Below are 26,923 nucleotides of genomic sequence, written 5' to 3'. Positions count from 1 at the left end.
CTACCAAATTTGGTGAAAATGGGATGAAATCCTAAAATAAATGTATAAAATAAAAAGTTGTTGAAAAAATGCTTTTATAATTTTTTCCAAAATTCACGAGCTTAACCTCCCATGGTAAATTTCCGGAATGTTTCTGGAAATTTACCGTAAATGATCCCCTTTGCAACCCTAGTAACCATGTCTAGAGGTTACAGGAGCTACAGACACCACAGCCTGCTGTGTTTATCTACTGCTCTATGTAGGCCTACTGGGCCACCAAACCTCAATAACACGTTTTATCCTCCAAGGTGTGGGAACAACACAGCTACCAAATGAGTTCCTAAACTTGTGTCAGGTGTTAACATATTTTATTAGCATTTCGTACCATTTTGCAATGAAATTTGACATAAATTGGCCGAGGTTAGATAAGATGTGTATGTTTTTCTGTGTGTATGCTTGTGTGATTTGTGCTCGTCTTGTCTTGTCTGGGCTTGTCTGATAATGGCATCATGCGCTTTGCTTCCTAGGCTCGGTCAGTCCAGGCTGACCGTGGATCGAGCCCTGGCGATGGACGTCTCTGCTCTTCTGAACGGGTGGACAGCCCTGGTGTGTGAGGTGGGCCTGGAGAGGATCTCCTGCATCTTCTGGTTATACTGTTCCTGGTAGACCAGGCCTCGCCGGTGCTCCTGCTCTGCCTGACCCCGCGCCTCATCACGCAGCTGCTGCTGCCGCAGGATCTGGGCTAGAAGGTCCGTCTGGTGCTCCTGGCCCGCCCGTCTCAGACTGCAGGGGGCGACAGAGAGACTCAGCATGGTGAAGAGGATTGTTTTGCTGTGTACAATGTTTACACGTGTGTGTGAGAGAGAGAGAGAGAGAGAGAAAGAGAGAGAGAGAGAAAGAGAGAGAATGAGAGAGAATGAGAGAGAACGAGAGAGAAAGAGAGAGAGAGAACGAGAGAGAGAGAGAACGAGAGAGAGAACGAGAGAGAGAACGAGAGAGAGAAAGAGAGAGATAGAGAGAGAATGAGAGAGAGAGAGAGAGAATGAGAGAGAGAGATAGAGAGAGAGAGAGAGAGAGAGAGAGAGAGAGAGAGAATCAGATCAGTGATCATGTGGGTCAGATGTCTGTCCTGTTCCGTACCGGTTCTTCTCGTCCTCATCCAGCAGTTTGTTTTCCTGGATGTTTCTGTTCAGCTCATCTCTTTCCTTCACCAGCTGAGCCTGTTTCTGCATGTTCAGGTCCACTATGGATCCAGACACACACACACACACACACACACACACACACACACACGCACACACACACACACACGCGCACACACACACACACACACACACACGCACATTAACAATCAATCATCATTACGCACTCTCTCCCGCTCAGATCCACAAGCAGCTCTCCTCTCTCTCTCTTACTCTTGTCCTGGATCTGCAGGTGGCGGGTCTCTATCACGTCCCTCATCAGCCTATCACGGGCCTCCCTCTCCAGACGACCCTGCTCCTCCCTGCGCACCCACGTCTGCTTCAGCTCCGCCTCCATCAGCTGCTCCGTCTCCGCCTCCTGTCTCTTCTGCTCTTCCAGCTGGTCGGCCAGGTACTGTCGGTACCGGCTCTGCTCCTCCCGCTGCTCAAGCTGTGAGGAACACAAAGAAACACCATGGGGTCAAGGGGTCAAGCGCAAAAAATGACCTATGTTGCAGTTAGTAGCAAAATTGAATTGAATTGGGTTTATTCTTTGAGTGCAAAATCACACCGATGTGCCTCAATGTACTTTACAACAAATTTAAAAACAGAAATTAACAGACAGACAAATGTGAAACGCATGGACAGAAAACGACAAGCAATATACCGTACAAGCATCCAAGTACAGGGAAATTGAACAATATAAACAATACATTGTGCAATATTATATATAAATAGAACACTATAAACATTGAATAGTGCAAGCTAAACAGCTTGAGCAATCATTGAGGTAGTTATTGAAGCCCCCCCTGCCACACGATCATAAAGATCAATTTAGGGGCAAAGCAAAACATTACTTAAAGTCGAGGCTGAGATTTTGGTGCAGCACTTCAAAACTCAGTCACTAAATAAACAGTTAATCTGTCTATTCCTCCCTGCTGACTAGGGCTGGGTATCGATTCGAATTTCAAGAATCGATTCGATTCCAATTCGGTTAGTGTTACTAAAACCTGTTTTTTCTTTAGCTGTAACCTTAATAACATGACTGCCAAGTTATGCAATACATCAATACTAGGGCTGGGTATCGATACTGATTTCCAAAAATGAATGAATGAATGAATTAATCATTGAATTAATTAATTAACTATTCATTCCTTCATTTATTCATTCATTCATTAAATAAAAGATCGATTTTAGGATTCATGAATCGATTCTGAATCATGTGATTGAGAATCGATTCATCGATTTTTTTAACCCAGCCCTACTGCTGACACAGCTCCTCTCTCCCACCTTCCTGGTGACGGCCCCCTGCTTCTCGTCACTCTCCTCTGCCAGCAGCTGCTCCAGGATGTTCATGTCCAGGGCCAGCTCGTCCTGCTGCTCCCTGGCCAGACGCCTCATCTTCAGCCGAAGGGAGTGGTCCAGCTGCCTGCGCCGGCTCTCCTGACCCTGGAGCTTCTGACCGCGCTCTCTCTCCTCCTCCAGACGCAGCGTCTCCTTCTGCTCCCGCTAGAGAGAGAGAGAGGGGGGGGGGGAGGGGGAGAGAGAGAGAGAGTGAGAGAGAGGGGGGGGAGAGAGAGAGAGAGAGAGAGAGAGGGGGAGAGAGAGGGGGAGAGAGAGGGGGGGAGAGAGAGAGAGGGGGAGAGAGAGAGAGAGGGAGAGAGAGAGGGAGAGAGAGAAAGAGAGAGAGAGGGAGAGAGAGAGGGGGGGGGAGAGAGAGAGAGAGAGGATACCAGAGATCAAAATAGTTTTACTTACTTATACAACACAAAAGCTACAGAATGAAATAGGGAGGTAAAGTAACAAAGCGCCCTCTAGTGGTACGGTTCGCACCGTCGTATTAAAATCTTTAAATGCTTTATCTATGTGTTGCCTTTACGTTTTGTGTTGATATTGATTTATAATTATTTCAACATTTTGTCCCATACAAAAGATAGGGGGGTGCAAACCCAACCAGTAGAGGGTGTAATTTCATGCTTTACCTCCCCATATAAATACCAGCTCAGTAGCCTTGTGGTTAGAGTGTCTGCCCTGAGATTGGGAGGCTGGGGGTTCGATCCCCGGCCGAGTCACACCAAAGACTATAAAAATGGTACCCAATGCCTCCCTGCTTGGCACTCAGCATCCAGGGCTGGATTGGGGGTGAGTCCCTGCAACATACTAGCGTCATGTCCAGGGGGTGGACAGTACTTGTACATCAAGCTGCCTCACGCTAAGGAATCAGGAGACAGGCTCCTGCCCTATGGGCTCCACTAGGCTCCAGAACCATTGGTTCCAACGGCTTCTTACTATAGAATGAAATAGCCTATAATACAGAAACGCTACCTACCAGCAGCTGGGCCTCCTCCTCTTTGAGCTGCTTGGCCTGTTGTCTCTGCTGCTCCATGGCCTCCATCTGGACGCGCAGGTAGGCTAGCTGCTGGAGGTTGCTCTGCCGCTGCCTCTGGCCCTCCTGGCCCTCGCGCTCCTCCTTGGCGCGCCGGTCGCTCTCCCACAGCTCAGCGAAGAGCCGCTCCTCCTCCTCCCGCTCCCGGCGCACCTCCTGCCGCGTGCGCAGCTGCGCAGCCCGCTCTGCGCACACCTCGTCCTGCCGACGCCGTGTCTGCGCAGCCCGGAGCTCCTCGCTCTGCTCTCTGCAACCAGTACATCGTTTGACTGGAAAATCCATCTTTCAATCCTACCCAGACAACCCTACCCATTTTTTTGCCTTTGGCTCTCTGCTTTCTGTTTCCCCACCTCTGCCTTGCAGCATTCTCTATGAGCCTGTTCTGCTAAGTGATTACTGTGCGTTGTTATGATTCACTCAACTATCATATTAGCGACTACAGGGATAGCTAACATATAATGGCCTACCATGTAGGAAACTTTTTTGTAACTATTTGTGCACTCTCCTGTTAGTCATGTCTCTCTTATGAAGTATCTAGCCCATGTTTACTGCTCTGTATATTTTCTCAGCCAATAGACAAACATTTTCCAGGAGCTTGCTCGATCGTCTCATTGAGAGAGGTCAGGTAAGAATTATTACAACTCACTTTTCTGGCCCCCGGGTGTAACTGTTTTTTTTGCTTCCCTCTGGAATATGTAGGGGTGGGACCTATGCCAACCCTCCCATTGCTCTCTGTAAAGCGCATTGTGTTGCCTCTGTGTATGAAATGCGCTATACAAATAAAGTTTGATTAGATTTGAATGGGGTTTCCTGCAATGTTGCCTCTGTGTATGAAATGCGCTATACAAATAAAGTTTGATTAGATTTGAATGGGGTTTCCTGCAAAGCCCCCCCTTAACCGCAGATCCAAAGAGTTTACCAGAGTGACAGGCCGACATTTTACCTGAACTGCTGCTCAAGCTTGTCTGAGACCACCTGCTGCCGTTCACTCTCCCTTCTCTCCCGCAGTAGCTTGGCTCTCTCTCGCATCTTGGCTTGTCTCTCCAGCACGGTCTCCTTCTTGGTCTCCATCTCCGCCAGGAGGTGTCGTTCCTCTGCCTCCAGGAAATCACGCAGCCTGAGAGGAACAGCAGACAGATATGCTGCAGTGCCTTTTTAAAACTCAAATCGTCTTCACCACTGGGTCTAAATTATTCAAGTCCTACCTCTCCCTCCTTTCATCAATGCTTATCTGATACTGCTCCATGGCGTCGTGGACACGTCGCTCAATGGTTCCTGATAAGATGCGACGGTCCGTGGTCTTCTCCCAGTGGGTCTTTAGGTTACAGGTCTTTTGATACTTGGTGAAGTCCAGCACCTTGTCCCGGGATGCCTCCTGCTTCCTTCTCTCCAGGATCAGGAAGTCTGGGGGCCTTGATGAGGGGAGCCTGGCCCTCTGGGAAATATTTATGATAGCAATTAGGTTCAGACAGGTTATGTTCATAGGTCATGATGATTTCAAATGGACTGGCTGGCTAGTTTTTGAGGTACATTTAGGCACCAAGATAAATGTTGACAAATGTTGCGATGTAGAAAATGATGTACTAAGTCAAGGCCCTCATTTAAATAGGCCATGACCTACTGTGGATATATATCGCGTTAACTAGCTTGTGCTGCTGAGAACAGATAATCATTCATTGATTGACACATTGGACCATGCATTGGACTTACCACAGCAACTGAATGCGGCGTTGGACCCGTGAATTCCCGACATTGTGGCTTAGTTCTCTGACCGACGAACATTTTGAAACTTCAAAATGTGAGGTTTATACCTATAGCTAGGTATTTGAGCTGTAACGTTAGCTACGTCAATACTTTGGAGACGTTTCACACGGAGAAGCAGTTCAAATTGTCGTTTTGTTGACGGAACTAGCTTGATGTTACCATGACAACAACAAACAAAGCGGAACTAGAGACCGCACCCCATTGGATCAAGAGCGACCCCTGCTGGACGGTAGGCCTACAAGAAACTGTGTGGACAATTATTTTCAAGTAAACAATTAACATCTTGCGTTAAGATTACATTTAGGTACAGGCTGAATCCTGTACCAAAGTTCATTTTGAAAATGTGCTACTGTTCAAACCATAGCAAAAATGTGTCATCTACATTTTGACACTTGTTAGTTGTTTCACATGACGTGAATTATCTGTCTCTGTTCCATCATTTTGTCCTCTGTGCCATTGTCTGCGCTTTTGCTGTTTTGAGCCCTGTTGTGCTGCTGTCATGTTTTGCTGTGTTGCTGCTATATTGTTCTCAGACCATGTTATGTGGCTACAGTCAAATGCTCTATGCTACTGTCACGCTGTGTTACTCAACTCAAATTTTATTTATAAAGCACATTTAAAACAACCGAGGTTGACCAAAGTGCTGTACAGCTCCAGAGCAACAAAACACACAGCACGCAACAGAACACTACAATACATCATACACAATAAGCAATATAAAATACAGTACAATACAGGGGCCATCGGGGGTCCAGCTCAACCTGAGTTGAAGGCTTGGGGGAACAGGTGAGTCTTTAAAGACGACTTAAAAATCTCTACGGTCTGGGCAGACCTAATGTGCCTGGGCAGACTGTTCCAGAGCCTAGAGGCCACCGCCCCAAAGGCTCGGTCACCTCTAGTCTTCAGCCGAGTCTTTGGGACAGCCAGCAGCAGCTGATTAGAGGATCTCAGTTCTCTAGCTGGGGCATGAAAGTGCAGCAGATCGGCAAGATACTGAGGTGCCAGTCCATTAAGAGCTTTAAAAACAAACATCAAAATCTTGAAATCAATTCTAAAACACACTGGGAGCCAGTGGAGCGAGGCCAGGATTGGGGTGATGTGGTCGCGCTTTCGCTTGCCAGTAAGGACACGAGCTGCATTCTGCACAAGCTGCAGGCGACGCATCACTGTTGTCTAGGTCTCTTGTCATGTTGGCTAGTTGGAGGTCTCTTCTTGTGATGTGCTTTCCACAGTTGCTGCTGTACTTATTGCAAACAAGAATTTGTTTTAACAAACTTGCCTGGTAAAATAAAAAATGAAATAAAAAAACTTTATATGGTGGTAATGGCAGCAACAATCAAGTGAGTGGGAGCTGCTGAAAAGGGGCTTCCTGGTCTGCTCCTAGTGAGTTGACCCTCATGACCCCACAGGGTCCAGTTCGGGCTCGAGGGGGCTGACGGTGGGACCCATGTGAGGCTGGTAGTCCAGAGACACCTCCATGCCTGCTTTAGTCAACTCAAGTGTGGCGTACGAAGGGTTCTGGATCTCTACGCCTCTGAATTGAGACACTGTAAAAGGGGGAGATGAGGTGGATGTTTTGGGGGCTGGGATGCTCTCGCTCTGGTGTGGGCCGTAGCGTCCATGGGAAGCCAGCATGTCTGAGTCCTTGTTCATGAGGACCTCCTTCTCCTGGTCTTCATCACCATTCTCCTGCACAGGCTGCCCTGTGTCACCCATAAGGTCACCTACAATGTCTATCTCACAGCCAGGACAGGAGCTGATGGTAAGGACTTGATGTTTCTCCTGGAAAACAAATGGAAATCAGCACCCATAAAAAATCATTTGATAATGTGGATGGTTGTAAATTCACACTCCTCTTAATGAGGACCTACCTCTGGAATGAACCAGTCCCCTTTCCATGCTGGCTTCGGGATATCAGGATAGAGCTCCTGTTTCAACCTGTTCAATGGAAGAAATAATGTAAGTTACTGTCAAGGACATGTTAACGTAAGGATATGAGGACGTAAACATGTACTTACCATGTCCTGTACCTATAACATAAGATGGTAGCCAAGCAGAGGAGGAAGAAAGTTGCTCCCAAGCACAGGATGATTACTGTGATGAACTGGTCATCTGTTGAATGCAGTCAGACAGTTCAAAAGCTGTTCATACCATAAACATAAGGGAAATAATGATCCATTTCAAACATTGCTAATACTTTAGGGCCAAATCCACAAAAGGATTGTGCAGCTTTTGCAGAGGCAAAACCCGTGCAAATGAGCCAAAAAATAGCATCCAATCCACAAAGCACAGGGTGAAAAGTATTCGTTTACATTATGATCCAATCTGTGTCCTGAAATATGGAGAAAAGCTTGAAACACTGGGGAAAGATCCGACTATATCCAAGATCTTGTATCTATATACAAGAATAAATTGCATTCAGCTGGTGGTAAGTGCAACACATATAAGGGTCTGACATGCCCGGGCTCTCCAGGGATCATGGCAACAGTTATTGTAGCCAGATGAAGGCACCGTCATGCCAGGCGAATGCAAGAACGCGCACATGGCTAATTGCAATCATGGGCGCAAATTGCACACAGGTGGCAAATTTATGGGCATGTTTGCCCTGGCATATATCATTAGAGCAACATCTTTTGTGGATGTCGTGCTAAACTGGAACAGATTGCCGTTGCAATTGCTGTGGAAAATATCGAGCTAGTGGGAGCAATCCATTCTTTGTGGATTTGGGCCTTAGTATTCAAATACCATTGAACTATAAAGGACGTACTGTACCTTGCATGATGTAGACGGTTGTAGAGGTTCCGTCGCTCAACCCTGCAGATGTGATCGCCCTCACTGTGAATGTGTACGACTTGCTCTGCAGGTTTTGAATGGTTACCCTTGTATCATCAGGGCCTTCTAGCCATCAGACAAGCCACGATGGAAAGGTTAAAAAAAGAGAATAGTGAGGGAGAATAAAATACTAATCTCTTTACTTTTTCTACAGTGTGTAAATGCCATCGCCTTAAATTAAATTGTGTATTACCTGTACGGACACTGTGAGATGTTTTGCGAGTGTCGTCAACGTAGGTAACATCGTATCCACGAATGAACGCCCTCTGATTTTGGGGGGGAATACCAGTCCAGGAGAGCTCGACCTCTGAACCGGTCTGACGCTCGATTAGTCCCCTGATCACTCCGTTAGGAACTATGACAAAGGACAGATAGGGGGAGGGGCCAACAGCGCTGAGAGGAGACGTCTGGGGAAGACCACAGATGCATAAGATAGCTATATCATGACTTTCTACGCTCTTAGCGTAGCTACATAGCATCTTCAACCATTTCCCTCTATGTACTTGTTTGTAAAGAAGTGTGGTGAGCACCAATCAGTCAGAAGAGGGGACGCTTACTGCACTCCTTCACATAGCCTTCTCTCCTCTCCAGCAGGTCTGGGACTCGCTCCGGTGAGAAGGCGTAGATCGAGAGTGTGTACTTCACCCCGGCTTCAAAGCTCTCTGAGGACACATTGGAAGAGGGTCAAAGCAATGTACAGGTACACATTTAATCTGCAAACTCCTGAGAAATTCATCAATAGTCATTAATTAAGTAATTCATTAATTAATTGAGTGATTAATTGAGTAATTAATTAAGTAATTGTGGCACACAAGGACTAGGACTATACTGTACTGTATACTATGGAATGTGCAGACTGGATTCATTTTGAGTATGATAGGTCTTATACACTCTGGGTTCATAATGCAGACCATACTTCTGATCACCTGATTGGATTCTGGCCCGGTTTACACCAGCTGGTACCTTCACCCACTCCACACCGCATTCCCTGTATGTTGGACACCAGGCCACCACATAGCCAAGGCTAGCGCTGGGGCTAGCAAACCCGGACAGGTCGAACCCACCATCACTGCCAAGAATTTCCTCGGTGTTTACCACCCTCTCTGTAAATACACAAAAGCATTTTATGTACTGTACCTTAATTATTGCTTGTAAGTAAAATCAAGATTTTTCATTGTCGTTTCCTTCCATGGGAGACATTTTGAATTAGTCTAGTATTCGAATGTTTTAGGTTGCTTGGGTTTTAAGTTCAGGATGTGAAAAAGAGGACAGCTAGAGGTCTGTGTTTGCACATTTAGGTTTGCAATCTCCCTTGGTCAGCAATTCAGGCCATTAGGACTGACCATGAGAGGTGATTACTAGCAAGCGACATCTGTTTGCTGAGATGTTTTAAGGTTAGGACAAACACTCTCTCGACAGAAGGAGAGCGTGGGAGGTGACAGGAGCTGTGAGCGTGTGAGCCCACCTGATCAATCAGTAAACCTCAAACCCATTGAACTCTGGTTGCTTGTGTGAGACTCAACTCTTCATTATTAATGTCACTGTTTTGCTAAAGAACTGAGATATTGCATACAATTGAACAAAAGAGTCCACATGTCATTAGGTGAACCATACAAGCATCTTAATGCTTAATTTGTGTTATAAACAAGTGGGTGGTCTCCTCACCTGGGAGGAAAGTGGGGATGGTGATGGTTGAGGGGGGGGATCTGCCGTGCGAGTTCCTGGCCGTGACTGAGACAGTGTACCCTTGGTCAGAGGGTCCGAGAGGATGGGTAAAGACTGGATGGAGGTGGACGGTTGGTGGACGGTTGGTGGACGGTTGATGGTGAATGGTGACGCTCTGCCTCTCTTTAGTCACAGGCCTTTCCCAGATCACCTCATAATCCTGGATCTGACCATTACTTTCGTTCGCTAAAAGTGGCTAAACACGAATAATCAATATTGTATTAATCAAATAATAATGACCTACAGTATTCTAGTACTGTAGTTCTTAGTTTGACGTTAGTATAGCACATTGCAAGAAGCAACGGGATTATAGGCAGTTTGTGAGCACAAATACAGTAAGGAAATCATCAATACTTACTTTCCATACAATCAGAGTTTGGTTTCTCTCAATCTTCATCCATACATCTAAAGCATCAGGGGCTAGGGGCAAATGAACACAAACACCGTGAATGTTAACGTGTTTATTCACTTGGCATCCCTGTCTTCAATCCATATCTCTCTTTACTCTTTATTTGAAAGGCGTAATATTGTGTGAATTGAATATGGATAAATTGAATGTGTCAGCATCTTGGAAAGAAACTCACTGTCTTCTTTAGTGTGAAAGGTGCTGGTTTTGCTGTAGTTGCCCCATTTCCAGAAGTGCTCCCTAACTCCACATTTCACCCTCACTCTGTATGTCTGTGCAGGTGTGAGTCCACGTAAAACCACCGACCCAAGACCTTCACCAGAATAGTTCTGTGTAAAAGATGGAAGGGAATGACATGAGTCCATCTATCTGAGAATAACTGTCTGAAATCTGAAACGTCTTTCCACAGTGTGAGGACTAAACTCACCTTGTATATAAGACCACTGTTGTAGAGCTGTATGTTGCACAGGATGTGTAACATCTTATACCGCTGATGTTCCCACCGCCACTCTAGCCTGGCCTCCGTGGCGGTCACGTCCGACGCCATCACGTTCACCGGAGCGAGCATACGCACTGGAGCAGAAGTCACACAGCGTCAGGCTACTCAAGTCCGCTGCTAGAGATAAATGATCATGTTGCGCTTTCAACCCCTTAAGCGATGCACCGACAGGCACTCTGCGATATGAACGCACCCTCGCCTACCTCTTTGTCTCAGGTCAGCCGTTTCTCTGAGATCCACGATGCCAAGTGAATTTTTCGCCGTCAACGTCCAATTTGTTACCCCCAGGTCTATATTTACAGTTTGGTTGCAAATTGCAGATCTGGTTGAACTTGTTTTGGGTGAACACTCTCTGAGAAGCCAAAAGAGAGGGAGGCGTTACCCCTGGCGTAAACCAGCCTGTTGAATCTAATCTCACACGTCTACATGCAGTGGGCGGCCCAGCGAGCGATCCACATGGACAAACAGGCTGTGGGCTTCGTGCTTGGCTACGGGCAGTGGCGGGGATCTGTATTCAACTTTGGGGGGGGACATTTACATAGAAATTTTGCAAGAGTTTTTTTTTTTGGGGGGGGGGGGATTTTCCTATGCGGCTGTATGGTCATTTGAATGCCACTACCCCAATCTAAATATTGGGGGGGGGGGGGGATTTTAATGATCTCAAATATTGGGGGGGACCTGACCCCCCTGACCCCCGCGCCTGGCTACAGCCCGTACCTTCCATTGAGAAGGTACGTGGTCCTTCGCGCTCTGAGGTTGGTGGGTTTGCCCAGGTTCCAGCGACACTCCACTGTTTCCAAGTCGCGGGTCTCACATTCAAGGTCCCTGTCGTCAGGGGGGTCTGGGGAAGGAAAACAACACAGGTGCAACACAGCAATGACAGGTGAAAGGACCAAGATACATTATTGTAAAGGATTGTGGGAAAAGGAATATAGCCTTGTTTCTCAATTAAGAATGAATTAAATCATTTATAAACCTCTGAAGAGGTGTGAGGACTCTCCCAAACTGTTAGAGGATGAGTGGAGGCTATTAAGACAGACCTCCCAGTAGCGATCTCGAGAAACCATCTGTCACACAGTTTTCTCATGGGAAAATATACTTGGAGCAAACAGAGTTGACCAACTAACTAGACAAAGGTATGGACACATTAGATTAAAAGAAAAATATCACAACACAACACAGATGTTCGAAGTCTCATAAGTAAATACAGGTTGAAACGTGTTTTCATAAACAAACTGAACGTATCAACTTGTTTCATATCGATCGGTAGAATCTTCTAGAACAACATCAGATTGCTAGGCCAAAGGACTAAGACGAGTGTACTCACAGCCAACATAGACACAAGCACCATATTTCGGGCTGTTACAGTTGATGACGATACACCTGTCGGATAGAGATTCGGCCATGTGGACGGTCATGGCGTGGGTCAGGCCACTGACGTGGGTGGTGTTCATCGTTTTTCCATGATATTTCATGGACACAAGCTCCTGTTCCGATCCCAAGATGCAACAGAAAGTGAAATTGCTGCCGGCCTTATATACTCTGTCCTTGGGGAACACCTGTGGAACACCCAGGGAGACCTCACCTGCAGAGAAGCAACAAGCATCTCTCATGTGACTTTTCCAAAATAAAAAAGATAATCATTAATGTTTGGACATTCTGAAAGATATTTTTCTTGATTGGTGTGCAGGCAAGTGCATTGTGTATACAGTACATTCGCAGTGTCTATTCCACAATTTAAAAACGACTATAGGGCTTGGGAAAATGTAGTCCCAGACAAGACCATCTTGTTTCTACACAGGTGTATCTATTGGTCTGATTGCATAGGATTCTATGCAGTAGAGCCAATCAGACAAATAGATACACCTGTGTAGAAACAAGATGGTCGTGTCTGGGACTACATTTTCCCAAGCCCTATAATGAATAATCCTGATATGGCCTGCACTTACCAGAGATGTTCTGCAGGGGGCTCCACTGACTCGTGTGGTTCAGGTAACGGGACCGGAGCCTGACTGAGTGAGTGGCGCACTTTAATGGCAAAGGGGACGTCCAATTCCACCGATGTTTAATTCCAGCCTGGTCTGGTCTCACATCTACGGCATCCTAAGAGACACACAAAGTAACGACCTGTCCACTTCTAGAAATGCCCTGCGATGGCTTATAGTTGTCATGAAGGGAATTGGTTTTTCTTATTAATTTGTAAAAAAAATAATATATATATATATAACAACAATAATAATAATAATAATAATAATAATAAATAAAAACGTACACTATGTACTTGCTTCATGTTGTCTGTTAAGAGAATCGCCACCTCATAGGTTAGTGCTCCCTGCACCCTAGCTGAGGACGGGTCATCTTCCCAGGTGATGGATATCAAATCTGATTGGTGTGAATCGTCGTGATGCTCCCTCACATTCTGCGGTCCGCATAGCAGGACCCCTGGGGCTATTTTGACATATCAGTCAGCATAGGCACTCCCAAAAAGAATTAAATACATCTCGTCGTCTGAGCGTAGTACTATAATATATATAATACAATATAGCCTATACATTCATCTAAAAGTAGTCCATACAATAAACTCACTACTTGGGCAGGGTTCCTGGGCGCTGAGGGTGAAGAGCAGTGAAGTCCATAGCAGCCAACCCAACATGATCACTCCGGGCTGTGGAGGAGATGAAATGAGGCACATTCACTGATATTTACCTGCATCTTTGCTCTTTGAGAAAAAAGTAAGTTATTCTGTGTATCGCTACTTTTGAGTGTGAATGAATGAAATGAATGGATTGTAAATTTACATTTTGAGGACAAATACATGCAGTAGTTAGAAATTGCATTACATTAATATTACATGAATAATATTTACATACAACTGGGCTACATTACATAATACCCATCTAGATTATTTAGCCTACATACGTTGGCTACGTTAACACCAGTCTTCAAGCACTTATATTAAGCCCAGAAACTGGCACAGGCTTGTAGTCGGCGCTCAGGCGACAGCAGACAGCGCAATGCTAAACGCCGGTGGTAGTTTGAGTACTAAGAGGGAGCCTACAGTAGGCTAATTTCCAACACCAATAGTTACCAGACGATTTAATCCAATCCTTTCGGGGGGTAAACGGGGTTCACTTCCCAGGCTTTGTCAAAGGAGACGGCTTGTATACAAAGGCGAACGCTACTGCAATAATGGTAGCCTATTGCAAAATCCACTAGGAATAAACTTCCTGGAAATGGAAACTTTCTTTGTAACCGTGAGTCATTACATACGATTGCTACATCAACATGTTTAATTATCTCCTCCGTCTAGAAGTGACCAACAATAACTGTGTAGCAGTTACCTACCCACCCACCTACTGTGACGATCCTGCCATTTGTCAAAACCGTTACACTACGGATGCAGCTTAAGGCCATAAACCTGGATTCAGTACTGACATCAGCAAATGCTGATGTTTATAATGATCAATCATGCATGTAAACAGTAAAAGAGTTGACGGGTGGCGCTGATGAATGGTTTATTATTAACGCATCCCTTTAATAAGATTGTTTCTCATGGCCCTTGAAGCCTCACAACATACAGGATACTGTACAAGGGGAAACACTAATTGGGAAAAAAGAAAAGAAAGCAACACACTTATATACAACTTGTGGAAAATCTTATCTTGAGGAAAAATATAAATAACATTTATATTTTATTAGTCTCTGTGATAGACACACAATAAAGGTTCAGTTTTAACATACCATACAGTGCTTTAGAGAAACTTGTCATACTGTAAGTCCACTTACAACACTGATTAAGAAGGTGCTTGTGTTTTCAAAACACTCAAAATGTACACAAAAGTTAAGTTATCTTCCCACTTCCTGCAAAAAAATTGCAACAGGACTATATTACCCCCTAAAAAGTCGTTTGGTCCCAAATAATTCATTTTACTCTCAAAATTCACCTTTAAACATCTGCCAAGTTATTATTATAGAAGACGTTGATGTTGAAATGTAGACAGAAAACTCATTCTAACTAATGTAGCCTATTTTTTTCTCATTTCACAAACATTGGAAGAGTGAGCTGAGGGCTCCAGACACGTCATGTGCAAAGGTTCTATCAAGGAATGAACATGGAGGGGTCAGGGGTCAGCCTGGCTGTCATTACAGGAATGACCCCACATTAAACGTACCTTCAACGCCCAGGGGAAGTCTTCTGAAGTAACAAATATGGACATCCTCCACATTATACGTCTATAAAGAAGTGCTTTGCGTAGTGATTAGTCAGATAAAGCTGATGAGATGACAATTTCATAATCTCATTATCTGCCAGATAGAAGAATAAGGCAAAGAAATTCCAGCTGCCTAAAAAAAGCAAAAACATTACAAATAGAACACTATCTTTTTCAAACCAATGATTAACCTATTCATGAACATTTTGTCGACAATTGCATATTGCATAGCAAACACTACCAGTACATCACCCTTTCAAAAGATGGAAATAGTGTCTGTTTTCATGAAAAAAGGGTTTGGAAGTATTTCATGGCAGAAAAGTAGTCTAGTTAATCAAGCATGTTCTAGCTTGAACACAATTCTAACACAGTATGTAGTTCTACCTTTTCAGGCACAGAGTCTCAGATTTCCACCCTAGGGCTTCGATACTAGTGTTTGAATAAGGTCATAATCAACATACAATCCAAAACAACTTATGCTGCCTTCAAAACAAATACATTCTCAGAAACTGAGCAAATTAATAACCCCCTGTGCTGAAACCCCAAACATGACAGTTTAAGTTAAAATCACAAAACATTTGGTAGATTTCTTATGTAGTTGTTCAATTATTAACATTAACGCTTAAAAAAACAAAACATGAAAGAAAACTTTCAATAAAATCCAGCGAGGGGAAAAAAAGGAACATTTTCTCTTTCACTCAATTCAACAACAGAGACAACCATCAAACTGCATCAGTTACTGACGGTTCCATCAGTGTCCATACTGAGAAATACCAAGTTGACCTCAGCCTCCTCCACTGTTCTCGGAGGAAAGGTGCAGGGACCAGACAGGTGAGATGAACCGTGTGGTCTCTATTCTCCATACGCAGGGGGACCTAGAGGGGGGGGAACAGCTCTGGGGCAGAGAAGCCATGTTGGTACATCGTCTTTAGTGTTCAGTCAAAGTCAAGGCGATGCACTTTGGGGGAGAAGCTGAGCTAAAACACACACACATGCTTGGTTGTGTTCATACCAGAGGTGGGATGCAGTCCTAGTAATGGAGGAGAGCTGGAGCTCTATTGAAACGCCGATGCCTGTGATGTTTGATCAATACTGGTTCAATCCTCTCTCACTCAGATCACGTGTCTCAGTCTTTTGGTAGTGCTTCTGTCTGTCGCCCTCCTCTTCCCGTGTTTGAGGCGAAATCCCACGTCTGCGAGCAAACTGCTCTGATTGGAGGACTGGTGAAGTGCAGCCAGTGTGGAGCAGCTAGGGGCTGGAGATGCCTGGGGGGGGGGGGGGGGGGGGGTCAGGGGTCACGGTCGGGGCGTGGAGTTGTGAGGTTGAAGAGGTCAGGGGTCACGGTCGGGGCATGGAGCTGTGAGGTTGACGAGGTCGGGGGTCACTGTCGGGGCGTGGAGCTGTGAGGTTGACGAGGTCGGGGGTCACGGTCGGGGCGTGGAGCTGTGAGGTTGACGAGGTCTGGGGTCACGGTCGGGGCGTGGAGCTGTGAGGTTGACGAGGTCGAGCAGAGCAGACAGAGAGAGGGGGAGGAGCTGACTCACAGGTCAGACGCAGGGTTGGCCGAAGCATTCTTTGGCGGCATGGATAGGATGCTCTCTGCCTCTTCGTACATCTAGGGAGGAGACAGAAGTGAGTATACCGAAACAAAGTGTGTGTGTGTGTGTGTGTGTGTGTGTGTGTGCTCACCGGGATAAAGGGGACGTCCTGGAAGAGCTCCTGGATGAAGCGTCGTGACGGCAGGCGGAACATGCAGTGGGCCAGCAGGTAGGACACCTCCGAGTACAGACAGATGTCATCAAACGCATACGGGAACTTCTCCTTGATCCTGCCAGGACAACACACACACACGCACACACACACACACACGCACACGCACATACACACAGACACACACAGACACACACAGACACACACACACGCACGCACACACGCACACAGACACACACAGACACACAATCAGCCTCCTACGCATAGAGCTGCACACACAAACAATAGTACTAGCCTTGTGCAAACATGGAAAGTGAAGCTGATGCATTTAGAGAAAAGTGTGCATTTGACTCAAGAGTTCTTTATTGTTACTCCTTCATACAAGTATACAAGTGTACAAGTATACAGGTATAAGGGAGTAGAATGATTGGGTTCTGTGTGTGTGTGTGTGTGCGCGTCTTACGTGAGCAGGCTGGTCTCGTGACCTTTAGTCCCCACAGAGGAGCTGAGGTTGATCACCAGACGGAGAACCTCCTTTCTCAGGAGAACCCTACCGGTGGGCGCGTCCTCTGGGATGGACTTTACCCCTGAACAACACAACGCACCAGCACTGATGGTCCTCTCCCAAAATCACATCTAACTATTTCAATAAGAAATTAAATCACCCCCCCCCCGGTCGAGTGAAAATGTAACAATTTATTGAACGTTTACCCAAAACCAGTTCCGTGCTGCGGGTGCTTCCTATAGACCCTTGGGACACTGCGTCGCTGCCCCCCGACAGCTTGGACTGGTCCATGACCTCCAGGTGGTTCTGTACAGGCGGACTGCACCACTCTGAGAAAGCGGGTACGTCAGTCAAGTCTGAGGGAGAAAAGCGGCAAGAAAAGTGCCAGGATTGAGCGGAAGAGGATCCAATGGCGTCGGTTGAATTGGTCTCGTTGAGGATAAGGATTGATTAACGCAGAGACGTGCTGTTCAGTGTGTGTGTGTGCCCACCTGGGTTGCTGCTGGGGGAGGTGCAGCCCAGCAGGGAGAGACCGGAGCAGTAGAGGCAGTTGTGGTCGTTGTGTTCCTGAAGGCCGGTCTCCTCAGAGCCCAGGAGCTGCTGCTGCTCCGACCGGCTCATCAGCTCTGTGATGCTCAGCTGGGAGCGCAGGCCTGGGTGACGAGGGCCATCACTGGGGCCTGTGAGAGAGAGAGAGAGAGAGAGAGAGAGGGAGGGAGAGGGAGGGAGAGAGAGGGAGGGAGAGGGAGGGAGAGAGAGGGAGGGAGAGGGAGGGAGAGAGAGGGAGGGAGAGAGAGAGAAAGAGAGAGGGAACAAGAGAGAGAGAGAGAGGGAGGGAGAGAGAGAGAAAGAGAGAGAGAGAGAGAGAGAGAGGGAGACAGAGAAACAGTCAGAACAGGCTCAGTAAAGAGGAGGGATCTCTCTTGCTGTGTGTTAAAGCCTGGTCTCTCTCTCAGGATTCTCACCGTCCGAGTCGCCCGCAAAGAACTTGGCCGATCTGTCGTCAGAGGGAGGGCTGGTCCTCTTCTGGAAGTAGGGCGTCTCTTTGATCTGAGAACACGAGTCAACATCGAAACAAATGAGGAGCCATTGCACTCAAGAGAGTTTTGGAACAACAGTTAGATGATCCCAAGGGTTCACGACCCTTCGAGCGGCAGGGGGTCTCATGTAACTTCTGTAAGGGATCAACATTAACCTTTTTACTTGGTAGCACTGGTGCTCCCAACTTCAAACGATGGGGAGCGCCCATCAAAATGTAAGGAGCACCAACAAGGCCCAGACCTGTGGTATTATACTGTAGCTAGGCATGTGACGGTATGAGATTTTGATGGTATGATACTGTAACTAAAATGTGTTGTGTGTGTTTACACACACACTGTATATATACACTTTTTAAACCATTCACAAAATGTAAGCCATTTTATTTTTAAATAGCACACAGCCTAGAACATTTGTGAGGGCGCATCCAGGCGCTGGGACTCGTAGGTCATCAGGCCAAACATGGAGGCTACTGTAGACTAGCGGTTTATACCAATGAGAAGAGGCTCCTCCCTCCCATAGAGGAAGCACTGTCTGGTCCATAACCTGAGCTCAATGTGAGTGCATGCAAGTGTGAATCTAGTAAATATAGAGAGAGGGCGTCCGAATGGAAAAAAGGCTGCACCAGAATAATCACAAGCGCAAATGCTCCCAATTATATTTTGGACGTTGCACATTTCGGGAGCGTATGCGACCAAAACGGTCGCGATGTTGAGCCCTGTACTAGGGGAGGGGTAGTGGAGACAGGGGTGGTAGTGGAGACAGGGGGGGTAGTAGAGACAGGGGGGGTAGTAGAGACAGGGGGGGTAGTAGAGGCAGAGGGGTAGTAGAGGCAGAGGGGTAGTAGAGGCAGGAGGGTAGTAGAGGCAGGAGGGTAGTAGAGACAGGAGGAGTAGTAGAGACAGGAGGGTAGTAGAGGCAGGGGGGTAGTAGAGACAGGAGGGTAGTAGAGGCAGGAGGGTAGTAGAGACAGGAGGAGTAGTAGAGACAGGAGGGTAGTAGAGGCAGGGGGGTAGTAGAGGCAGGGGGGTAGTAGAGGCAGGGGGGTAGTAGAGGTAGAGGGGTAGTAGAGGCAGGGGGGTAGTAGAGACAGGAGGGTAGTAGAGGCAGGGGGGTAGTAGAGGCAGGAGGGGTAGTAGAGACAGGAGGGTAGTAGAGGCAGGGGGGTAGTAGAGGCAGGGGGGTAGTAGAGGCAGGGGGGTAGTAGAGGCAGGGGGGTAGTAGAGACAGGGGGGTAGTAGAGACAGGAGGGGTAGTAGAGACAGGAGGGTAGTAGAGGCAGGGGGGGTAGTAGAGACAGGAGGGTAGTAGAGACAGGAGGGGTAGTAGAGACAGGAGGGTAGTAGAGACAGGAGGGGTAGTAGAGACAGGAGGGGTAGTAGAGACAGGAGGGTAGTAGAGGCAGGGGGGTAGTAGAGGCAGGGGGGTGGTAGAGACAGGAGGGGTAGTAGAGACAGGAGGGGTAGTAGAGACAGGAGGGGTAGTAGAGACAGGAGGGTAGTAGAGACAGGGGGGTAGTAGAGACAGGGGGGTAGTAGAGACAGGAGGGGTAGTAGAGACAGGAGGGGTAGTAGAGACAGGAGGGTAGTAGAGGCAGGGGGGTAGTAGAGGCAGGGTGGTAGTAGAGACAGGGGGGGTAGTAGAGGCAGGGGGGTAGTAGAGGCAGGGGGGTAGTAGAGGCAGGGGGGTAGTAGAGACAGGAGGGGTAGTAGAGACAGGAGGGGTAGTAGAGACAGGAGGGGTAGTAGAGACAGGGGGGTAGTAGAGACAGGGGGGTAGTAGAGACAGGAGGGGTAGTAGAGGCAGGGGGGGTAGTAGAGGCAGGGGGGTAGTAGAGACAGGAGGGTAGTAGAGGCAGGGGGGTGGTAGAGACAGGGGGGTAGTAGAGGCAGGGGGGTGGTAGAGACAGGGGGGTAGTAGAGACAGGAGGGGTAGTAGAGGCAGGGGGGGTAGTGGAGACCGGAGGGGTAGTAGAGGCAGGAGGGGCGGTTACCTGGAACATGTGGTTGATATCGACGGGCAGCGCCAGGCCCACGTAGTCGTCAGAGCTTCCGCAGGCGGCGCTGGAGACCATGGAGCGCACGGAGGACGAGCGCTGCAGCGTGGACTGGCTGATCGGGCTCAGCAGATCCTCCTTGTCCAGGGAGGCGAAGCTCAGGGCCTTCAGGAACCTGGGACACACACACACACACCGTCAGGAGGGCACACACACACGCACGCATGCACGCGCACACACACACACACACCCCGTCACACACACACACACACACACACACACACACACACACACACACACACACCCCCCGTCAGGAGGGCGCACACACACACACACACACAACACACACCCCGTCAGGAGGGCACACACACACACACAGACACACAAACTGTCAGGAGGGCGCACACACACACACACACACACAAACTGTCAGAAGGGCACACACACACACCCCGTCAGGAGGGCACACACACAGACACACAAACCGTCAGGAGGGGGGCAGGGGGGTAGGGAGATCTGACAGACAGACACAAGGCCCCTCCCCCCCTCACTTTACAGCTTCTGAGGAAGTTACGCAACACCAACCAGACATGTCCTATTTAGCGTGGTGAGTGAGGAGGATCTCTGACGGTTCGAACTGAGGAGGCCAGCGGGGGGTCTGAGAGACGAACAGGAAACCCGCGGGGGAACAGAAGACCAACGACGAGGCCAACTGGATCCTGAGGGGCCCCAGCCACCCCGGCAACGGGCCGCTCTCTCCGCTAGTCAGGGAAGAGATACCGCACACGCAGGGCGAGCCTCTTCACACCTCGCCCCTCTGACAGGAAGCTGCGGTCGGCAGAGACCAAAACTGTTTGACACAGGAATGGCTTTTCCCCCACGGCCATCAGCCTTATCAACGAGGCTCCACTCTGACTCTCTCCCCTCTGACTCTCTCCCTCCTCTGACTCTCTCCTCTCTGACTCTCTCCCCCCTCCGACTCTCTCTCCCCTCCGACTCTCTCTCCCCTCCGACTCTCTCTCCCCTCCGACTCTCTCCCCTCCGACTCTCTCTCCCCTCCGACTCTCTCCCCTCCGACTCTCTCCCCTCCGACTCTCTCCCCTCCGACTCTCTCTCTCCTCTAACTCTCTCCCCTCTGACTCTCTCTCCCCTCTGACTCTCTCCTCTCTGACTCTCTCCCTCCTCTGACTCTCTCCCCTCTGACTCTCTCCTCTCTGACTCTCTCTCCCCTCTGACTCTCTCCTCTCTGACTCTCTCTCCCCTCCGACTCTCTCCCCTCCGACTCTCTCTCTCCTCTAACTCTCTCCCCTCTGACTCTCCCTCTCCTCTAACTCTCTCCCCTCTGACTCTCTCTCCCCTCCGGCTCTCTCCCCTCTGACTCTCTCCCCCCTCTGACTCTCCCTCTCCTCTAACTCTCTCCCCTCCGACTCTCTCCCCTCCGACTCTCTCTCTCCTCTAACTCTCTCCCCTCTGACTCTCTCTCCCCTCTGACTCTCTCCTCTCTGACTCTCTCCCTCCTCTGACTCTCTCCCCTCTGACTCTCTCCTCTCTGACTCTCTCTCCCCTCTGACTCTCTCCTCTCTGACTCTCTCTCCCCTCCGACTCTCTCCCCTCCGACTCTCTCTCTCCTCTAACTCTCTCCCCTCTGACTCTCTCTCCCCTCCGGCTCTCTCCCCTCTGACTCTCTCCCCCCTCTGACTCTCCCTCTCCTCTAACTCTCTCCCCTCCGACTCTCTCTCCCCTCCGACTCTCTCTCCCCTCTGACTCTCTCTCCCCTCCGACTCTCTCTCCCCTCCGACTCTCTCTCCCCTCCGACTCTCTCTCCCCTCCGACTCTCTCTCCCCTCCGACTCTCTCTCCCCTCCGACTCTCTCTCCCCTCCGACTCTCTCCCCTCCGACTCTCTCTCCCCTCCGACTCTCTCTCCCCTCTGACTCTCTCTCCCCTCTGACTCTCTCTCCCCTCTGACTCTCTCTCCCCTCTGACTCTCTCTCCCCTCTGACTCTCTCTCCCCTCTGACTCTCTCTCGTCTCTGACTCTCTCTCGTCTCTGACTCTCTCTCGTCTCTGACTCTCTCCCCCCTCTGACTCTCTCCCCCCTCTGACTCTCTCCCCCCTCTGACTCTCTCTCCCCTCTGACTCTCTCTCCCCTCCGACTCTCTCTCCCCTCCGACTCTCTCTCCCCTCCGACTCTCTCTCCCCTCCGACTCTCTCTCCCCTCCGACTCTCTCCCCTCCGACTCTCTCCCCTCAGACTCTCTCCCCTCAGACTCTCTCCCCTCAGACTCTCTCCCCCTCTGACTCTCTCCCCTCAGACTCTCTCCCCCTCTGACTCTCTCCCCTCAGACTCTCTCTCCCCTCTGACTCTCTCTCCCCTCTGACTCTCTCTCCCCTCTGACTCTCTCTCCCCTCTGACTCTCTCTCCCCTCCGACTCTCTCCCCCGCCTCCTGCAATTTTGCACTAAACTGACTACTGCACTGACTCTTTTGCAGTCTATTTGCACTAGTAGTTTTTGTCTGTATCTTGCACTGTCCTGCCCTTGCACTTTGTCCATTGTTGTATTGTTGTCAAGCACCACAGTGTCCCAAAAAAATCGTATACATGTATAGTACAAATGGCAATAAATTTAAAAAGATTCACATATTCTGAAAAAGACAAAAAAATCCGATAGTAAACGTGTAAATTGGAGTATTGGAGTTTATCTGTATTGAGCATAATCTTGGAGCCGGCAGCAACACAACACAACAACACTGTGACTGTACACCGTACATTACATGTGATGAATAAAAGGAATGTTGAATCCAGGCAGAACTAGTCCTCTGGAGGACTGACCATGGCTAGCTACTCCGGGCTGTGGCCCTGCTGCGGTCAGACAAGCCTGACAACCACCTTCCTACTGCTGACAACGATCAAAGGGTGGGCAGGGAGAGACACTGTCTGAGTAGTGAGAGAGACAAGTCTGGGTGGAGAGAGACTGAGTAGAGAGAGACAGTCCGAGTAGAGAGAGACAGTCCGGGTAGAGAGAGACAGTCCGAGTAGAGAGAGACAGTCTGGGTAGAGAGAGACAGTCCGAGTAGAGAGAGACAGTCCGAGTAGAGAGAGACAGTCCGAGTAGAGAGAGACAGTCCGAGTAGAGAGAGACAGTCTGGGTAGAGAGAGACAGTCCGGGTAGAGAGAGACAGTCTGGGTAGAGAGAGACAGTCCGAGTAGAGAGAGACAGTCTGGGTAGAGAGAGACAGTCCGAGTAGAGAGAGACAGTCCGAGTAGAGAGAGACAGTCCGAGTAGAGAGAGACAGTCCGAGTAGAGAGAGACAGTCTGGGTAGAGAGAGACAGTCCGGGTAGAGACAGACAGTCTAGGTTGAGAGAGACAGTCTGGGTAGAGAGAGACAGTCCGGGTAGAGAGAGACAGTCTAGGTTGAGAGAGACAGGGTCTGGGTAGGCAGAGAGGAAGCCAGGATAGAGAGACCGTTCGGGTAGGCAGACAGACAGGCCACGTGTGCATCATCTCTCCACGTCTACGGGACAGAGCAGGCTGGTCTCCCCTGACCCTGAGGGCAGAGGGATGTCACCAGTAACCCAGAGACCAGCACCCCAGGGACCAGCACCCCAGGGACCAGCACCCCAGGGACCAGCACCCCAGGGACCAGCACCCCAGAGACCAGCACCCCAGGGACCAGCACCCCAGGGACCAGTAACCCAGGGACCAGTAACCCAGGGACCAGCACCCCAGGGACCAGCACCCCAGGGACCAGTAACCCAGGGACCAGCACCCCAGGGACCAGCACCCCAGGGACCAGTAACCCAGGGACCAGTACCCCAGGGACCAGCACCCCAGGGACCAGCACCCCAGGGACAAGTAACCCAGGGACCAGCAACCCAGGGACCAGCACCCCAGGGACCAGTAACCCAGGGACCAGCACCCCAGGGACCAGCACCCCAGGGACCAGTAACCCAGGGACCAGTACCCCAGGGACCAGCACCCCAGGGACCAGTAACCCAGGGACCAGCACCCCAGGGACCAGCACCCCAGGGACCAGCACCCCAGGGACCAGCACCCCAGGGACCAGCAACCCAGAGACCAGTACCCCAGAGACCAGTACCCCAGGGACCAGTAACCCAGGGACCAGCACCCCAGGGACCAGCAACCCAGGGACCAGTAGCCCTGGGACCAGTAACCCAGGGACCAGTAACCCAGGGCCCAGTAGCCCAGGGACCAGCACCCCAGGGACCAGCACCCCAGGGACCAGCACCCCAGGGACCAGTACCCCAGGGACCAGCACCCCAGGGACCAGTAACCCAGGGCCCAGTAACCCAGGGCCCAGTACCCCAGGGACCAGTACCCCAGGGACCAGCAACCCAGGGACCAGTACCCCAGGGACCAGCACCCCAGGGACCAGCACCCCAGGGACCAGCACCCCAGGGACCAGCACCCCAGAGACCAGTACCCCAGGGACCAGCACCCCAGGGACCAGTAACCCAGGGACCAGCACCCCAGGGACCAGTAACCCAGGGCCCAGTAACCAGTACCCCAGGGACCAGCAACCCAGGGACCAGTACCCCAGGGACCAGCAACCCAGGGACCAGTAACCCAGGGACCAGCACCCCAGGGACCAGCACCCCAGGGACCAGCACCCCAGGGACCAGTAGCCCAGGGACCAGTGAGTGAGGCTGGAGGGGAGGGACGGGTGTCCATGGTGAACCAGGGGAACGGGAGCACTCAGGGTTCTAGATCAGGGTCTGGAAGAGCCAGCAGGGTTCTGACGGGCCGGCAATGGGGCGCTGCTGGGGCCCAAACAGCCGAACCTCTTTACAGAACTCGTGAGGGGAGGACCGTCAGAAACACAGCTGGGTACTGAGCATGTGCAGGGGTGGGGGGCCTGGTGGGGCTATGGGTCTACGGGTCCGGTCCTGCTACTCTAGAACTGGGGGTGGGAGGCAGACATGTACACTAGCTAGATCTACCGTGAACCAAGCTACTGTACCTCCCATGATCATGATCCAAGGGGAGCACATCTTAACAGAGGACACACACACACACACACACACACACACACACAAATCAGCCATGTACACAGTAGGTAAACATTCATAATTAAATCATCATGACCCAATCGATCATAACCAAAACATATGCATAATAGATAGGGTAGGTCGGTAGGTACTTCCCCGAGTAGGAATGTAACAAGGCCCTAAGGCATGTTTTTTTTTTTTGGGACGGGGGGGGGGCTGACGGGAGATTTCTAGGTACCAGAAGGGTTCTTGAGGCTCTTGTTGATTGATGGAGAACATTTGCAGCTGATTCCATGCTGTCTCTCGCTCCAGCGACATGCTAATGCTAGCGCAATCGAACTGAAATGGTCAGCAGTCAAAGAAAACTCACTTATGAACACTCCAAAAAAGTAAGGAACGCCAGATGAATTAACTCATCAAAGTCAGACATCTCTTTTGAAGGTGGCCATTGCAACTTGTTGTGGTGTTGATAGTGAGAGAATAGTCCACTCTACTACTCCTTCACCCCGCCTCCCTATGTGGGTGCCGGGATGTGGGTGCGTAAGCGTATCATTTCCTCTTCTGGGAATGACGTCGGACTGTATGTGTATGGAAGCCTATTTACTGTGGTTATTCAAAGCACGGTAATCGAACTCGGTTTTAATTATAATTTATTTAAAAACGGTAATACTAACCGTCGGGAATTTTCATCGTGGTTTACCGTGAAACCGGTAACTGTTTCATCCCTAGTCCAAACAAAGGAATGGGTTCAACGATAGTTGGACTTCAAAAATGATGGTATGAAAACTCAAATGAGGCCCCAACAGACTGTCCTTATATTGAATGACGGGGTGGGTGCACTGTGTAGTGTTTAAGTGAGTTTTCTTTTAATGCTAGCCGTTTCTACATCATTGCGCTAGCATTAGCATGCCGCTCACGCTGGAATGAGAGACAGCATGGAATAAGCTGAAAACGTTCATCGACCTGACCCTCTGGTTTGCTTTAGTTACTTATTAGCCATGTTAGCTTCTAGAAGCAAGCTAGCCAACTATAGTACACAACAGCCACTGTCTGGAACTGCAGCCGTTATGAAACGCTACCCTGCAGCGCTCGGCCTAAACGCCCAGCTGACTCCCAGCTTTTGCAATGTCTGTGGCTTTGACTCATCTGTTTGTGATCGGCATGGAGGGTGACGAAACCCGTTTGAAGAAGTGGAAGAGTCGTGAGGTGGGGGGGAGATCCTGTGTGGGTCGAGGACGAGAAATGTGGCAAGTAGTGTGTGTGTGTGTGTGTGTGTGTGTGTGTGTGCGCACGTGTGTGTGTGTGTGTGTGTGTGTGTGTGCGTGCGTGTGTAGTAGAAGTAGTAGTAGAAGTAAAACTTTGTTTGTCCCCCAGCGGGGCAATTGGTTTCGCATTCAGTAAAAGACACAATGCACAATATCACAATACACAATAGACACACTAGGGATGTTAATAGTTAATCCACTATCGATCAATTGCTGATAATAATTTACTCGAGTAAGATTTGGTTACTCGATTAAATGCTTGTTAATGGAACAAAACTTTTTCGGGGGGGACGAACGTTATCAATGGGAGTTGCGTGAAATGTAATCATGATTTAAGGTCTGACTGCACATGAGGGCGCCACGCCATGTAGTGAAGGTTAATTGGGATGCTGGGAAATTTCAACCACAGTGGAAGAAG

The 26,923-nt window shown here is 49.3% G+C and overlaps 2 protein-coding genes across 2 annotated transcripts in view; both read right to left on the bottom strand.

The window, feature by feature from the left end:
- Positions 1–512: 512 nt before the first annotated feature.
- Positions 513–5,328, bottom strand: cfap53 (cilia and flagella associated protein 53; the record flags this gene model as incomplete). Its single annotated transcript, XM_084454699.1, has 8 exons — positions 513–762; positions 1,120–1,222; positions 1,395–1,611; positions 2,451–2,669; positions 3,490–3,793; positions 4,490–4,663; positions 4,752–4,981; positions 5,257–5,328. The coding sequence occupies 8 exons, from the start codon at positions 5,326–5,328 to the stop codon at positions 513–515; spliced, it is 1,569 nt and encodes a 522-aa protein (XP_084310825.1).
- Positions 5,329–14,270: 8,942 nt separating this feature from the next.
- Positions 14,271–26,923, bottom strand: part of rictorb (RPTOR independent companion of MTOR, complex 2b) — a 30,456-nt gene continuing 17,803 nt past the window's right edge. The window contains exons 30-36 of the mRNA XM_084461563.1: positions 20,230–20,407; positions 18,164–18,248; positions 17,690–17,878; positions 17,405–17,554; positions 17,157–17,280; positions 16,673–16,811; positions 14,271–16,598 (exon numbers count right to left, since the gene is read on the bottom strand). Of these exons, the coding sequence (XP_084317689.1) occupies positions 16,524–16,598; positions 16,673–16,811; positions 17,157–17,280; positions 17,405–17,554; positions 17,690–17,878; positions 18,164–18,248; positions 20,230–20,407 (940 nt within the window). The 3' untranslated portion in view covers positions 14,271–16,523. The remainder of the gene's footprint in view (positions 16,599–16,672; positions 16,812–17,156; positions 17,281–17,404; positions 17,555–17,689; positions 17,879–18,163; positions 18,249–20,229; positions 20,408–26,923) is intronic.

The sequence above is a fragment of the Borostomias antarcticus genome (genome assembly GCF_949987555.1).
Source record: "Borostomias antarcticus genome assembly, chromosome: 2".
Taxonomy (NCBI): domain Eukaryota; kingdom Metazoa; phylum Chordata; class Actinopteri; order Stomiiformes; family Stomiidae; genus Borostomias; species Borostomias antarcticus.
This window is presented reverse-complemented; position numbering and strand designations above follow the sequence as displayed.